This window comes from Durio zibethinus, chromosome 12 (assembly GCF_047325235.1).
Source record: "Durio zibethinus cultivar Kanyao isolate XHJ-2024 chromosome 12, ASM4732523v1, whole genome shotgun sequence".
Taxonomy (NCBI): Eukaryota; Viridiplantae; Streptophyta; class Magnoliopsida; order Malvales; family Malvaceae; genus Durio; species Durio zibethinus.
Genome location: NC_143173.1, coordinates 16626808 through 16641708, shown reverse-complemented (window position 1 = coordinate 16641708; position 14901 = coordinate 16626808). Strand labels below are relative to the sequence as shown.

General features: G+C 33.0%; 2 protein-coding genes across 4 annotated transcripts; one reads left to right on the top strand and one right to left on the bottom strand.

The window, feature by feature from the left end:
• Positions 1–5749: 5749 nt before the first annotated feature.
• On the bottom strand, positions 5750–8533 carry LOC111296239 (uncharacterized). Of its 2 annotated transcripts, XM_022890435.2 has the most exons (3): positions 7185–8533; positions 6708–7098; positions 5750–6446 (listed from the first exon to the last, which is right to left on the bottom strand). In XM_022890435.2, exons 1-2 carry the CDS (start codon positions 8432–8434, stop codon positions 6723–6725), a joined length of 1626 nt encoding a protein of 541 aa, XP_022746170.2. In that variant the 5' UTR covers positions 8435–8533; the 3' UTR covers positions 5750–6446; positions 6708–6722. The 2 variants fall into 2 exon arrangements, with proteins under 2 accessions (XP_022746170.2, XP_022746169.2); XM_022890434.2 differs by having other exon boundaries at positions 5750–7098.
• Positions 8534–9454: 921 nt separating this feature from the next.
• LOC111297947 (uncharacterized) lies at positions 9455–14404 on the top strand. Of its 2 annotated transcripts, XM_089740890.1 has the most exons (6): positions 9455–9643; positions 10935–11174; positions 12196–12283; positions 13334–13400; positions 14050–14150; positions 14240–14404. In XM_089740890.1, the coding sequence occupies exons 2-5, from the start codon at positions 11048–11050 to the stop codon at positions 14101–14103; spliced, it is 336 nt and encodes a 111-aa protein (XP_089597016.1). In that variant the 5' UTR covers positions 9455–9643; positions 10935–11047; the 3' UTR covers positions 14104–14150; positions 14240–14404. The 2 variants fall into 2 exon arrangements, with proteins under 2 accessions (XP_089597016.1, XP_022748296.1); XM_022892561.2 differs by having other exon boundaries at positions 9456–9643; positions 14050–14404.
• The last annotated feature ends 497 nt before the right edge of the window (positions 14405–14901 follow it).

The window sequence follows — 14901 nt, the reverse complement described above, 5'->3', positions numbered from 1 at the left end:
ATGAAGATTCGGATTTCGGAGGGATCTCCGCTAGGATTGGAGGGAAAGTGGGACCCAAAAAGAAAAGATGGAAGTTAACGACTATGGAAGTAAGGAGGTTGGTCGTGTTGGCGGACACTTGGCGGATGTTTGGATTTTGGACCGGATTAGAAGAAGAGAGTTTTAGTTTGAGTTTGGCTTTGATTTAGAGAAGACTTCTTTTCTTTTTTTTTTCTCTTCCAAGCAATTCAAAGTATGTAACTAAATCTGCATAGGCATCAAATTTTGACTTGTTTTTCTTTTTCCAATTAGAAAAATGAGAGAATTATAATTTTATTTTTAAAATTATATATTTATTTGGTTGATATTTTTATTTATTTTTATTCTTTTTTCTTCTATTTATTTTTTAAAAATAAATACAAAAAAAATCATAAATGAAATTTGAATTAAAAGATATCAATTAATTTATGGTCATTGATTTCATTTTTCTTTTTTTTTTTAATTAATATCACCATCTTGGTTTGGAGCTCAACATATTAAAGTACAAATAAACATACTAAATTTTGGATTTTATTTCTTTTACTTACATGATTTGCATTGTGAATTTCCTTACAGCCTGGTACAATTTGGGTCATGGGGCTTCAGTCCTTCCCAAATTTTCTAGTTCTTAACATTGTATTTGATGGCCCAAGAAGCACTTGTAGCCAGAGGTGTCTATGTTGTCGCTCTTGTCCAAACCCAACATGAGCATGTAATAAATAATCTCCCCACTTGGAGGGAGGAAAGCAATACTACTTAATGAGATTTTATTTGCAGTCACAATGTTACTCATTACAATCACTTTATTAATTAAGCTCATTTCTTTTTATAAATTTTACACAATATTGATTAATTACATTATCATAATTATAAGTGATATGTTTCCTTTAAATTGTTAAAGATTGCTTGAGACAACCAATTAAATATGTTTGCAATTACATGATGCCTATTAAAGCCAAAATCACACACCCACGCAAGAAAAACCATCCCAGCCAAATGCATCCAAACTCTTGACTATGAACAGCTTCCACGACGCTTAGGGATGAGCACAAATCGATTCAAACCAATTTAATTTATTGAAATTGATAGAATTTAGTTCATTTGATTTGATTAAATTGGTTTTAGTTTTTTTTTTTTGGTTAAATTAATTAAATTAATTTATTTTTTATTTTTAAAATTAATAATTGAATTGATTAAGTAATTAACATTTTTAATGATTAATTATTGGGAGTAAATATGTCGCTTCTTATCTAAAAAAACTTAAAATCTTTTTTTAAGTGAAAATTTTAGTAAAGTATTTTAAGTGTAATTCTTAAATTTTTTATTAAAAATGATTAAATCAAAAATTAAATTTGATAAATTAAAAAATTTTATTATATAGATCAAATGTGTAAAATTTAATAAATTTTGATATATTTTTTAAATAAATATTTTTAATAAAAATATTAATAATTTTTATCATTAAAAAAATATTAATCAAATTTTAATTATAAATAATATTTTAATAATATTCTTACATATTATTAATTTTTATATTAAATTCTATCAACTTATCCATTTAAATTTTTATTAAATATTCTTTTAAAAAAAATTTTATAAATTTTACCCGAAAAACTTTATATTAGGTTTGTCTTCTTCTAATTCCCTAAGACCCACGCCCTCAAAAGACCAAAATAAAAAGTGCTCTGCCTCTCTCGTCTTCTTCTGAGTTTTGCCTATCTCAGTCTTGTTCCTTTCCTTTTTCTCTTTCTCCTACCGCTTTTCTGCTGTTAATCCCCTCAAGATCCACGCCCCCAAAACAGAAACACGCCAACAAATCAAGGTTCAATCGTTGATCGATTTGTACGAGATCGGAGACCATAACAAGACCTTCCTGCTAATCCTTAGTTGGGTCCTGGGCGGCACCACCAAAAGTCACCATCTTGAGAATCGACCCAAGCACCTTAATCCATCCTCCAGCAACCATGAGCTCTCTTTTACATGTCTTTTAACCCACCCTTTTTTGTTGTTCTTCAAAGCTAGTGGTCTTGGATTTACTTGAGTATGTTTTTCTTGTGTCTATGATTAACAAAAAAAGCCGATTTCCAAGGTTTTGTATGGTTAAATTAGGTGATTGTGATTCTGGAAACATAGGGAGATGTTGATTAATTGAAAGATAAAATAATAAATTAATAATCTTGAAATCAACTAGAAAGATGGTTTTTGGGAATTTTGGAGCCGATGATGTTGTATTGTTTGAGTTTTTTTTATTTACTTTCGTCTCTTTTGTGTGTTGTACAAGAAAAATATTCAAATAAAGTATTAGTTTATTCATTAATTGGAAATGCTAACGGTGAGTCTAGTTTGTATTTGTAGTAACATTCAATGGTCTTTTATTTTTCCTAATGATCCTCTTATATCAATGGATGAGATTAAACTAATTTTATCCTAGAGACAAGAGATTACACGAACATTACATTAACTCCCAAGATTACAACGAATCCCTAATTTTAAAGTTGAATCCTTGATTCTAAGGGATTTGATTCAGCAGCCCGATCTTCCCAGATTCTTCCAGATTGATGTTGAGCATTAGGCTTGCTAGAAGTTCCCAAAGCTGATCACCTCGCTTAGGCCACTAGAGTCGTCCTCACTACTTGCACGCATGTCGTGGGCCATCAACCTGCGTCCTGAACCTCTAATACGCGCCTCAGGGCCTAGTCTTTTTAGCTGCCTGAATCAATCCTGCTATAGCTAGAATTCTCACTTGACTCGCAGAAAACTCCTAAGCCTGGACCAAAGCGCGAATAGTGACACTTGGACATGGCATAAAAACGACTGCTAGATAAATTTAAAAGGAACATGGTGTAGGATAACATCAATTTATGTTGTTTAGGAAACATGAAAGGGCTGGCTAATCTATGTCCTTTAGGTTTAGTTGGTGGGTCTAGCTTCTCTCCACCAGTTCAATGAATTTTGCCATTTCTCATCAACTTTGCATTATGTCAAGTTTGAATCAAACCAGGAGTTCAAAATAATGACATTTGGAAAATATAAGATTAAACAGCTCCTTTTTATTTGTTTTAGAATATGTTATTTTTTTAACATTCGATCAACAGTGATGGATATTGACATTTAATTTTAAAATAATCAAATTATATATTTTTTTTTATTTATTATGTTGGTTGAATTCAGAGTGAGTGTTAGATTTGTGTATATCCTCGACATAAATATATTTGAATTGTTTAACTTTTATACTCACTTTTATTGTATATGTATTGAATATGGATATTTTTAAAAAATAAAGAATCTAAAAATTTAAAATAATTCATTTCAAAATTTATCAAATAAAAAAAATTAAAAACGATCACAAAAGATGTGAGAAGATAAGTGTTCAATTAAAAAGAAAAATAATATACTTTTGATACTTCATTGAATATTTGAAATCTTGTTTAAAAAACTAATTTTTTTTTTTGTTTAAGTGTATATTAGTGTGACTTAATATTTGTAACAAATATATTATTTTTAAGAATTAGTGGATAATGGGTACAATAAATAAATAAATAAATTATAATATGATTTTATTTTTTAAATTATAATGTATATAATTAAATTAAAAATTACATTAACAAATAACAATTTTAATGTGAACCAACTTAATTTAAATGAAATAATTGTAATATATATGGTATAGGGTGTGCAAAATGTTTGGGGGGCCTTGGCCCCCAAGCTATGCTAACGATCCGCCATTGTCGACCAGACAGGACATCTACTCTCATCAGACACTATTTTATGGTATTTGTTTTAGAATAATGTTTATTTCCTAACTTTAATAGCTGAATTTAAATCTTATAATTTTTGTATTCATACTTATTTATTTCATGTCTAATAAATATAGAATACAAAATTATTATGTTACAATTTTTCTCAATACACCAAATAGAAAATATATATTTTTTAATTTTTATCAAATTTATATATAATTTATATTAAAATTTTTAATTATTTATTTTCTTTTTTTTTAATATTACTTTCGTATGATGTCGTTATCATATGATGTTTCTCGAATTTAATTGAATTAAGAGACTTTCTAGCATCTCTATTTAGCTTTGTACAAAAGAAAGACATTAGATCCGACCATGTAGTGTAATGTTGTGTTGGCGTTGCTAGGTTGAGTTTTGGCCTTGAATTAGCTAGAGCTAATTAGCTCGGCTTTATTTAAGTAAAGGCCTGATCTTCAACCAACTGGAGCTAATTACATATGTCTAATCCACGATAAACACCTTCGTCTCTTGTGGGATAGATGGTAGACCAATTAAAAAGTTCTCAAGGCCCTTTGGATGCAGTCATAAAATTCAACTCCCAGCACGGGTAGCAATCCTCCCACCACGCATCCAAATCAAGCCTTGGTCTAAACATTCACGTCCAAATAACAGATCTTTGCAGGGTCAACGCTCAAAGTAAAAGTCACTTCTTTTTGTAAGAATTTTGTTATCCATTTATGTTTACAGGTTAGACATTTATGTTATGGTGATGATTCACAAAGGGGAAGTTGGACTCCGTTATAGTATTCAGGAGATATTGCAGCCATTCTATTTATTATCTGGGCTTCAACTCAATTGCGCGAATAGTTAAATGTTGTACACAGATTCAAAGAGGGGAACTGCATAAGCTTCTAAAGGAGACAGGATTGGGGTGTCACTAGTCACGCGCAGGATTACCATGAAAGATTGACCCCCACTGATTAAGAAAATCACAGCAAGGATACATAATTGGACAGCAAGGCACCTGACATATGCAAGCAGACTTACAGCTTATACAATCTGTCATTTTCAGTATTCAAAATTATAGACGTTGTAGACATTTTGTTCTTCCTCAAAAGGTGATTAAAAAAAGTCATCCAGCAATGTTTGAGCTTCTTTTGGAAGAGCCAGTTGAATTCAGCTAAAAGAGCAAGAGTTAGGTGGCAAGTTATATGTAGGCTAGCGGCCTAAGTCAGAAGCTGGACTTGGATTGAAGGATCTCTTAACTTCGAACAAAGCTTGTGTACTCAGGCGCTTATGGACCATCTTTACTCAAGCAGGCTCCTTGTGGATTGCACAAAGATATCTGCTTGAAAAATGCAGATATGGGAGGTACCAATCGATCCAAGCAGTAGCTGATGCTTGAGAAAATTACCGCAAATGAGGGGCTTCGCTTCCAGGTTCTTGGAACAAAAAGACGATGGAATGGTGTGGAACAATGGACGTACTGATTACTCAGCTGCGAATGTATGGGAGGAACTAAGGGTGAAACAGGTAAAGATACCTGGCACAGGCTTTGATGGTGCAAGTTTCACATTCCTAAGCATCCTATTGTTGCGTGGATGGCCATCCTAAAGAGGCTTTCTATCAAAGACAGACTGATTGCATGGGGGATGGCAGCTGAAGGGGAATGTGTATTGTGCTTTGTGCAGGCGAGAGGAGAAGAACAGGAATCATATTTTCTTCAGCTGCAGATACTCCCAAGACTGTGGGAGCAAGTCTTGCAGCTATGTAATCTACGCAGAGAGGTTGTATTGTGGGAAGAGGACTAAAGTGGGCTGTTATCAAGATTATAGGATATGCTCTAATATCTAAATGTTGAGGCTAGCACGGTAGGCATACATATACTTGATCTGGAAGTAACGAAATAAGAGGCATTTTACATGAAAAAAAAACACACAAATGAGCCAATTCCGCGGCAAATAAAGTGGTCAAATTACTGACTGCTAGGAATAAAAAATATTGTTTTTGATCATATCAATAAAGAGTTAATTGAGAGATTGGAACTCAGCAGGGATATAATTGTAATGTAATCCTTGAGTGCAGGGTCTAGCACTGTATCTACAGTCATCTGGTACCAGTGTTCTACTGCTTTTTGGATAATAAAATTACAACTTATCCAAAAAAAAAAATTTATTATCCAAAAAAGCTACAAAGCTCAGGCCAAAAAGAAAAAATGCAGTAAAGCTGCTAGAAAGAAAAACCAGACTGCAAACAGAAGCAACAAACTATGCCATCATAGTCACTTAAAACCTGGGCATAGTAGAATCACCAGCAATATTTATGAGCTCATGAAGCTGAGATCTTACCGTGTTAACGCCAGAACAAAAAAACGAAATTGAGTTTGCCTTCTATCCATAAAGCCTGCTATTTCTCTCCGTCCGTAAGTGGTAAATATAACAAGGTGAAGGATGACAGAAATAAGTGTTTTTCCTTCGAGTTTATCCTTAGCTCACCACAATTCAGAATGCCAGTGATCAGTTCTCCTATAAATGCCACAAGCATGAAGAATTTTGTCAAGCAGCTGCTTTGAATAACCACAAGTGAAGAAAATACGGTCATTTGCTTCCACAGCTTGATTACATAACAGGCAGTCAACAAAATCCAAATGCTTGTCCCCAGGAACTAAGTTTGCTCTTGGTTGGCAACCTGTCCAGAATAGTCATTCAAGTGATCAAGGCATGTTGATGAATGTGGTAATGAAACAAAATGAATCTATGAAATTTCCTTCCAAACATGAGCATCCTTTAAGTAGCACCAGAAGAGTTCCAAACTTCAACCCCATCTTGCTAAAAGTTAGTAGAAAAAAAGAAGGCAAAGAGTTCCAAATGAAATAGAAAGATCATCCACACTATAACTTGCTAAATATTAATTTACTATGCAAAGTAGATAGTTTGACAATGAGACTACTCATTCAGTCATATTCTACTCTTTGGCACTTTGTGTCTCGGCAGTGTCTCCATTTTTCTCCACCGCATTACTCTTCTCTTCAATGGTGTCTGCATTATCATCCACCTTAGGACTCTTCCCTTCTATTGTGTCTCTGCTGCAGACCTGTAAATCAGGATAGTTTCTGTGGTTTAGAGAATGCAACCATAAGGCCACAACTCCTTCCTCACGTTCTGTTGAGGCAATATGAGAGTATATAAACTTCATTTTGAATTTCTCCGCCTCTTCTTCATATGCTTTCATAGACAACTCTTCGTGACTATCTTTCCATTTTTGGTTGTATGATGCAAAGAGGCACTCATCCAAGTACAAACCAACCTCAGGTGCTGTAGGTACATTAATGTTTACATCCCTGAAATTCATTGAAATATATATTACGCCAAAAACAAGAATTCATTTAGAACACCAATGCAATTAAGAAGAAAGAGAACTACTTACTTTCGCAATGCAGTTTCAATCAGTGACTCAGGAGCAAAATCCCTCATAACCGCAACAGCCATTCCAATCATCTTACGAATCTGATGAAGCATGAAGCTCTGACCTACAACCTCACACTTGACAAAATCAATGCCCTCAACAGTGACAACTGTGTTTGCGTGAAATGAAACGATATAGCGGCGTGCAGCAGGATCTTCAGCTTTTGTTCTTGTAGTAAAATTATGGAAGTTGTGAGACCCAACATAATGCTTCAATATTCTATTGAACCTCTCCTTCTCTTCCTCACCATAACAAAACCTTCTTTCCTCCATGGGTTTCTTATCTAAATTAACTTTATCTTGCTCAACCCCAGTATCCTGCATTTCAGTAACCTCATTTTGGACAGCACCATCAGTAGCCTCCTTAAGTTCAGATGTCAGGTTATCTTCCTTAATTGCAGTATTCTCCATATCAGTAAACTCATTTTGGACAGAACCATCAGTAGCCAGCTTAAGTTCAGATTTCTGGATATCTTCCTTAATTGCATTTCCTGTATCTCCATTGTTCGAATAAATGTCAGACTGAACAATCGTCGAAATGGGTTCGAAACTACTACGTTTGCCCATAACACCTACGACTTTACGGCCTCTTTCAGAACACTCCAAGCACTTAACAAGCTCATTATCGGACCCTAAACTAGCCAAAACACTTTCCCTATCCCTATGACAACTTGGATCAAGAGCAAAAACAGGAATAAGATAAACGTACCGCCGTCGATCACAAAACTTCTTTGCATTAAACGATGCCGTCACACGCTTATAACCGAATATCCGAATCTGGGCCGGAAGTATCTGATTAAGGCGCTCCACGAGGCCAGGTGGGTCGATGTAGAACCGTCCAGAAACGACCTGGCCGACAGCGCTTACGCCCTTATCGGTTCGGGCCGAGCGAGCCCAGTCATAGCGTTTTGAATTGCCGCGGTCTTGCTCGGGAACGGCGCCAGAGTGGAATAGTGCTTCTTCGAGGTCGCCTTCAATGGTTTTGGCTCCTGGGTTTTTTTGCATGCCTTGATATCCGACGCCGCAGTAGGCAAAGAATATGGCAATTTTGCGGCGTTTGTATCTCAGTTTTTTGGTCCCAGTGGTGGCAGCGGCTTCTTCTTCGTCGTCAGATGTGGCGGTCGTAGACATTTTGAGCTTTTTGGGTTCTGGTTCCTGCAAAGGCGGCGGTGATGCAACGATTTTCGTGTCAGAGGTATCCGAAGTGTCCATGTCTCACTCAAATGTTCTTATAGGTGATGGAGCTCTGCTCTCGCTGTAATGATAACTGTTGGTTGTTCAAACCTCAAATTTGTGTTCTGTTTCTTTTCCATCCCCAACAAAACCCTAATGTAATATAATAATATTTCTTAAATTTTTGTAATTACTTTGGCAAAAAATTTTCCTAATTATTTAATCGTGTCATAATTAGTATTCATAAATATAAAATAAATTTTTAATTTTTCTCTAACTTATATTATTTTATTAAAATTTTATAAATATTATTATTTTTATATTTTTATATTATTTTTTTATCATCATATGTGGTATTTAAGATTTTTATATTAATTTAAGATTGAAATGCTATTAATACACTGAATAAATTTAACACTAAAAATTAAATACTGAATTTTTGTTTTGAAAATTTTAAATACTAAATTTATAATATAAGGGTTGTTTGATATGCAATTGAAAATTAAATATTAACAAAAATTTTTATTAATATTTTTGCAAAAATAAGATATAATTTTATAATTATTTTTAATTGATAAAAAATTTAAAAATTATAAAACTAATGCAATTAGCTAGATTTTTTTTCTTAAATAAAATTGACATTAGATTACGTAGCTAAAAGTTATTTAATATTTTAAACATTTTTTATTGAAATCTTTAATTAAATAATTTTTTAAACGTATTAAAATAATAATAATTTTAATTTTAATGATTTATCAAACACAAAGTCAAAAGAGAAAATGAAAAGATGAAAAGTAAAATGGCATTACACCTATGGGAAATTATCTTGAACGATACACTAAACTAGGATAATGTTGAGCCATTAGGTTCATGGTCATAATTGGCCCACGTTAACATCGGTCTGTAATTTGCCCTTATAGGAGACCAATTAAATGGCTCCAATTATTTAACTTCACTTAGCATAGAAGTTTATCCATTCCAAACTTCCACATGTCAAAATTCCGAATCACATCCACGTCAGCATAGACGAAGACACACAATTTCATGTGGAAAACGAGAAACAGAACAGGAGAAAAAAAAAAACAAACCGAACCTAAGAACAGCAAAACAAAAAGGTAACCGAACAAAACAAGAAAACATTAAAAAAACATAATTTCCTTCTTTTTTTAAATTTAATGTCCTTTTAAACTTCTCCCCATAAACCATCTCCAAAATCCCACCTTTGCAATTTTTGTTTTCTCTCCGAAGGTATGGTTTTTTTTTATTTTCTTCTTTATTGGGTTTTTTTTTAATTTTTTGTTGTTTTATTATTTGGATTGGTTGATTCTGAAATGGGTTTCTTTTGTTTTGCTTTTTCATGGCCAAATGCATTGTTAATTTTTGTAAACTAAGTATGGGTTTTTGGTTTTTTTTTTAATGAATTTTTGTCTATATGATTTGTTTGATTTGTTTTCTTTATGTTCTTGTTAGAACACGTGTTGTTATTGTTGCTGATTCTTAAGTTGAAAGCAAGGAATTTTGGAATGTATTTTTTTAGTACTAATTTGTAGTCAACGTTATTAAAATGTACCATCTAATGTCTTAAAAAAGTGAAGATTCTCTGGGTTTTTGCCTTCTCTTCAATTTGATTTCTGAACAATTTTAGATTTTGAATGACACTTCATGGAGGAATTCAGTGGTGTTTTTGTTGAACTCTTTGGACCAAGAACTTAATGGATTATATGGGACTGATTTTTTTCATGGCAAGAAATTGATATATTGGTTTCTATTGATTGAGGTGATCTTTACTATGTCATAGAAGGGTTAAGCATTAAACTTCTCTCTATGGTACCAATGCTGAAAGATATGGCAAAATTGTTTCTTTCTGTTTTTCTGAAATTAGAGGGTTGTTTAGATTTCGTAGTTCTTTTTTTTTTTTCTTTTGTGTGTGTGTGCGCGCGCGCATGTGTGTGTAAATCAGCAAGATGTTTATTCATTTTAATGGATACGCTATCTATGGAGACAGGCTAGACTTTCTCTTATGAGTAACCTTGGGTTCTTGAATTCCACATTGTACTTAACAGGCATAAATGTCCTTTGAGGAGTTCCACACCAATAGGATTTTTGGTTTCTTGCACTCTTGCTCCTGAAACACAACTTTCATGCTTTGTGTATATAAGCATAATCTGAGTATGTTGGATTGAAACAAATAAGTACTGGGGGAAAAAGATAGTTGGTGATTTAGAACTGAGCTTTTATTGTTAATATTGTATATGTATTTGTGAATGTTCTAAGATGGTTAGATTCCTTAGTTATCAGGAAAATTACAATAAAGGTAAAAAATATGTGCTAAGGTGATATATGTGATGTAAAAGTTGATTTATGTAAATTTAACATTATCATGTTGCAATACACGGTTATGTATTCTATAGCATATGATATTACCATGCTCAATTCATGGATTCATATGCTGTAAATAGTCTATATATATGCAGAAAATTTCTTCTTTTTCTTTCTTGTTGATTTTTATTGTATAAAAGATCTTGTTTCTGCATGGCAGTGGTCTTGAAGCCCTCCAGTTTTTGTGGATAAATTTATCAAGGGAACTTAAAAGGAACACTGGTTGACAAGTACTGTCATTATTACCAAAGGGAATGGTCATTTGTTTTGGATATGATGGAGGTCAATGCTGGAAATTCCCGTTTGAATAAAAAACAACAGTCAGAGTGCCCAAAATCTTCTGATAGAGGGAAAAAGCCTGCAGAAAAAGATGCAAGCACTTCTGTATTTGTAAATCATGGTAAGTTCCTTGCTTTGTCAAAATAGCATTTCATTATAGGTATTTTTCCATTTTTTGCAATCACCTTAAGAAATTTCATTTTAGTAATATCTGCGACAAAGATTATCATGTCACCATGCCTGCCATTTTAGCTTTAAGGTAAGATGCATGGTTTTCATGTTTTCATGTAAGATGTTTTACAATGGCAGATATTTCTGCTTAGATATGGTTTCCTAGTCATTTCCCTCTAATTTCATTGGAAGCAAATTCTATCAACCTATTTTTTTTTGTCATTTTAGCTATTCTAATTATATCTTCTTCTATATTTGATTTGCAAAAGATTGTTTACATCATTTGTCATTTCTACTTACAATTTCTTCAGAACTCGTTCTCTTGATGTACTATCCTGTAATTATGGGTTTGCCAGTTAGATGTGAGTTGTGGGAAAAGACAACATAGATGTGCAAATTTGTTTTTAGGATTTGCTGTCTGACATTATCTGATTATAACTATATCATTTCAAAAATAGTGTCAATCCCTAGATTTTCATGAAATTGGAGAGACAGTTCCTCATATGACACTATGGATCCTGCCCTATCTCTATTTTATTACCTCTGCAGAGCACATCGCTTATTAGCCATTGCTCTCTCTGTCTCCAAACACTTAGGTACTGGCCTTCTAATGGCAGCATTTAAAAGGAAATGCAAGATTACAACTGAGGCGCTTTTACATATTGTGGCTCTGTTTGATTAGTACTTTTTGCTACTTGCTTTTTGCTTATGGAAGCAAATAAATAATAAATGTGTTTGAATACAAAAACATATCTAAAGAAAAATTAAATAGAAGTATTCTTTTTAGAAATAAAAATGAGACTGATGTAAACAATAAATGTGTTAAAGGTTTTTCTTTTCAAGCTTGATGTGGTTTTCTCATGGTGTATTTTTTAGTTCAGTCTTTTTTTTTTTTTTTTTTCAGTGGAGTCTATAGTTATATTTTTATATTTTGAACATGAAGTCATAATCTAATTGAATCCATTATGTAGCTGCAATTGCTTGGCATGAGAACAGAAGAAGGTGGGTGGGGGATAAATCTCAACATTCACAAAAGATCAGTAAGGATCCAGTTATAAGGTATACCAGTTCTCCCAATCTTCTTCCTTTCTATGCAATGACTGCTCAACTGCATACTATTTTGGGTGGGGGAGATAGAGACCATATTTGCATTTGGAAAATCCCTAGTTGGAATTGCATCATTATTGCCTCTAGATATTTACAATTTCCATATTGTAGCCCTTCTTTAACAAGAAATGTTGGTACATTTGCATTTAATGAAAAATGTAATAAATTTGCATTTAATGGAAAATGCTTGCAATTTTTATGGAAAATGGTTAGGGAGAACTAAAATGTTGGTACAAAGAAGGGGTATGAACATTTGGCTGGCCAGATTTTTTCTCTTCACGATATGCAATTAGGAATGTGAGCTACCAACGGATGTTGGCTCAAGTGGTAAAAGAGTTTGCTCCTCTCTTAATTGTCTTGAGTTCAAATCCACTGGGAGGCTGTGGAAGGTAATTTTTCATGATTTGCTAGGCCTGGCATAGATAAGCATGTTTGGAATGGTCTGGGTAGGGGATGTATTGGGCGAAACCTAGGAACCCCTAACCACTCAACCATAAAATAGTGAGCTGAAGTAGCTATTTTGGCTTAGCTTCAGTAGTTGGGGGAAATGGGGGTTTGCCTAACTGCTACATCACTTTGTTGAAAAAATCAATGATTTTAATGTTTCTTTTAGATGATTGTTCAATGCTAAAGGAAAGTTTTCTGGAGACCTTGCTGACATTTTATGTGAGATGACTTGTATGGTGGCACACATTCATTGCTGTGTTCCATATTTATCATAAGGTGACTGCTTGGACGGATATAGTTTCCTCCAAAAAGCAGTGTTGTTGATGTTAATTGATATAGATTCTCAAACTCCAATATACTTGTAGGTTTAAATAGAATAAATATGATATAATTTATAACACATCTTATGAATAAATAAAGAATATCTCTTCCTGATTGATTTGTTCGTGTGGTATATGATATTAATTGTTTGATATATAGATTTTACCTTTTTACCTTGTCTTATAGTTGCCCAAATACAATGTGGTTAACATCTGCAAAAACTTTTTGTTGCAGCTGGTCCACAACATATGAGGAGCTTCTCTTAACTAATGACCCATTTTCTGAGACGATTCCTTTGCCAGTAAGTATATTGCCAAACTGCGCATCAGGAATAGATAGGTTTTCGTAGAATTAACATGAAAGATTAAATTAATAGATCCTAACTGTCTATCATACTTTTGAATGCCGAGGAGGGTCGTTCGACTGTGTTATAGTATTATAAAATGGACATGGTCCAACAACTCAACCTTGGTGTAGTGGTTATCTTTCTTTAGGAGTAACGTTTAAGATTTGAAGAATCCGGAGCTTATCTTAGGTGGTTCATGTGATCTCGTATCCAGTTGGTCTAGGATTCAAATCGCAGTTCCTGCAACCCTTTTCCCTGAACCACAACCTCCTTTGTATAAAAAAGAACATAAGATTTGAAACCGTCCCTCCTTGTAGTTGCTTATACAATAACAACAACAAACTATGCCTTACATCCCATAACTCTGGAATCGGTTGTATGAAAGGCCAAAAAAAGGAATCATGTTAGGTTGTAGTTGCTTATATATGCAAAAAAAAAAGAAAAAGAAAAAAGAAATGATAGATGCCATTTCCTTGGTTCAAATGAATTACTGCAGCCACATGAATAGCATCACAAACAAATAACATGACAAGAAACAGTAATAACTCTTACCGTTTTGGAAACTTCTTATGTCTGTTTACTTGATCCATGTTATGTTATGCAGGAGATGGTAGATTTTCTAGTTGATATTTGGCACGATGATGGTCTCTTTGATTAGATAATCAGTGATGATGATCAAGTAATGGCATGGAGACTGTTAGACAGGTGAGAACTTGTTTCTTACAGCTGATTTTTGTAAATTATTTTTTTGGTCTCAGAAATTGCACATATCAAAAGCCTCCATTCTTCTTCAGATTGTCTGACTGTTGAAGGCCTGGATTGTCTTTTCCCCATTAGACTTATTAAACTCATGTTTTGACATAGTATAAAGTGTAAACATTATTGGGTAGCAAAAGGAAATTGATGTATTAGACTCATTATAAATTAATGGAACTCTACAAATTAAGAAATTACGAGTATATTTTCTTTTTCATTAGCATTGCGATGAGTACTTGAGTAGTGCTAGGTTCATGATCTAATCTCGTGGCTGTTTACTTCGAATCCCCCTTGATATGAACTCACTCAAGTTTCTTTTTTTTTTTTTTTATAATTATACAAGAGATATCATAATTTAGTGATTAATAAAGAGATTACAAATGAATTTTAAATTTGTTAAATATCATTTTTTAAAGGTATTTGCAATAAATTTATTGGATTAAATCTAAACCTCGAGTTTAAACTCACTTAAGTTTTGCATTTGAATATTAATGAATGAATTAGTTCATATCATGTCATTGGTGCCTATATAAGTTGATTAGGAGGAAAGTGCAGGAAGTTTTTTATTATTTTTTTATAAAAGCTTATTTGTAATATGATTTCATTCTATTATTTTTTTTCGTTTCAAAATATCTGTCGTGTATTGTCTTTCACATAATTTTTTAAAAAAAATTTTCACTTTAATATATTTAATATTAAA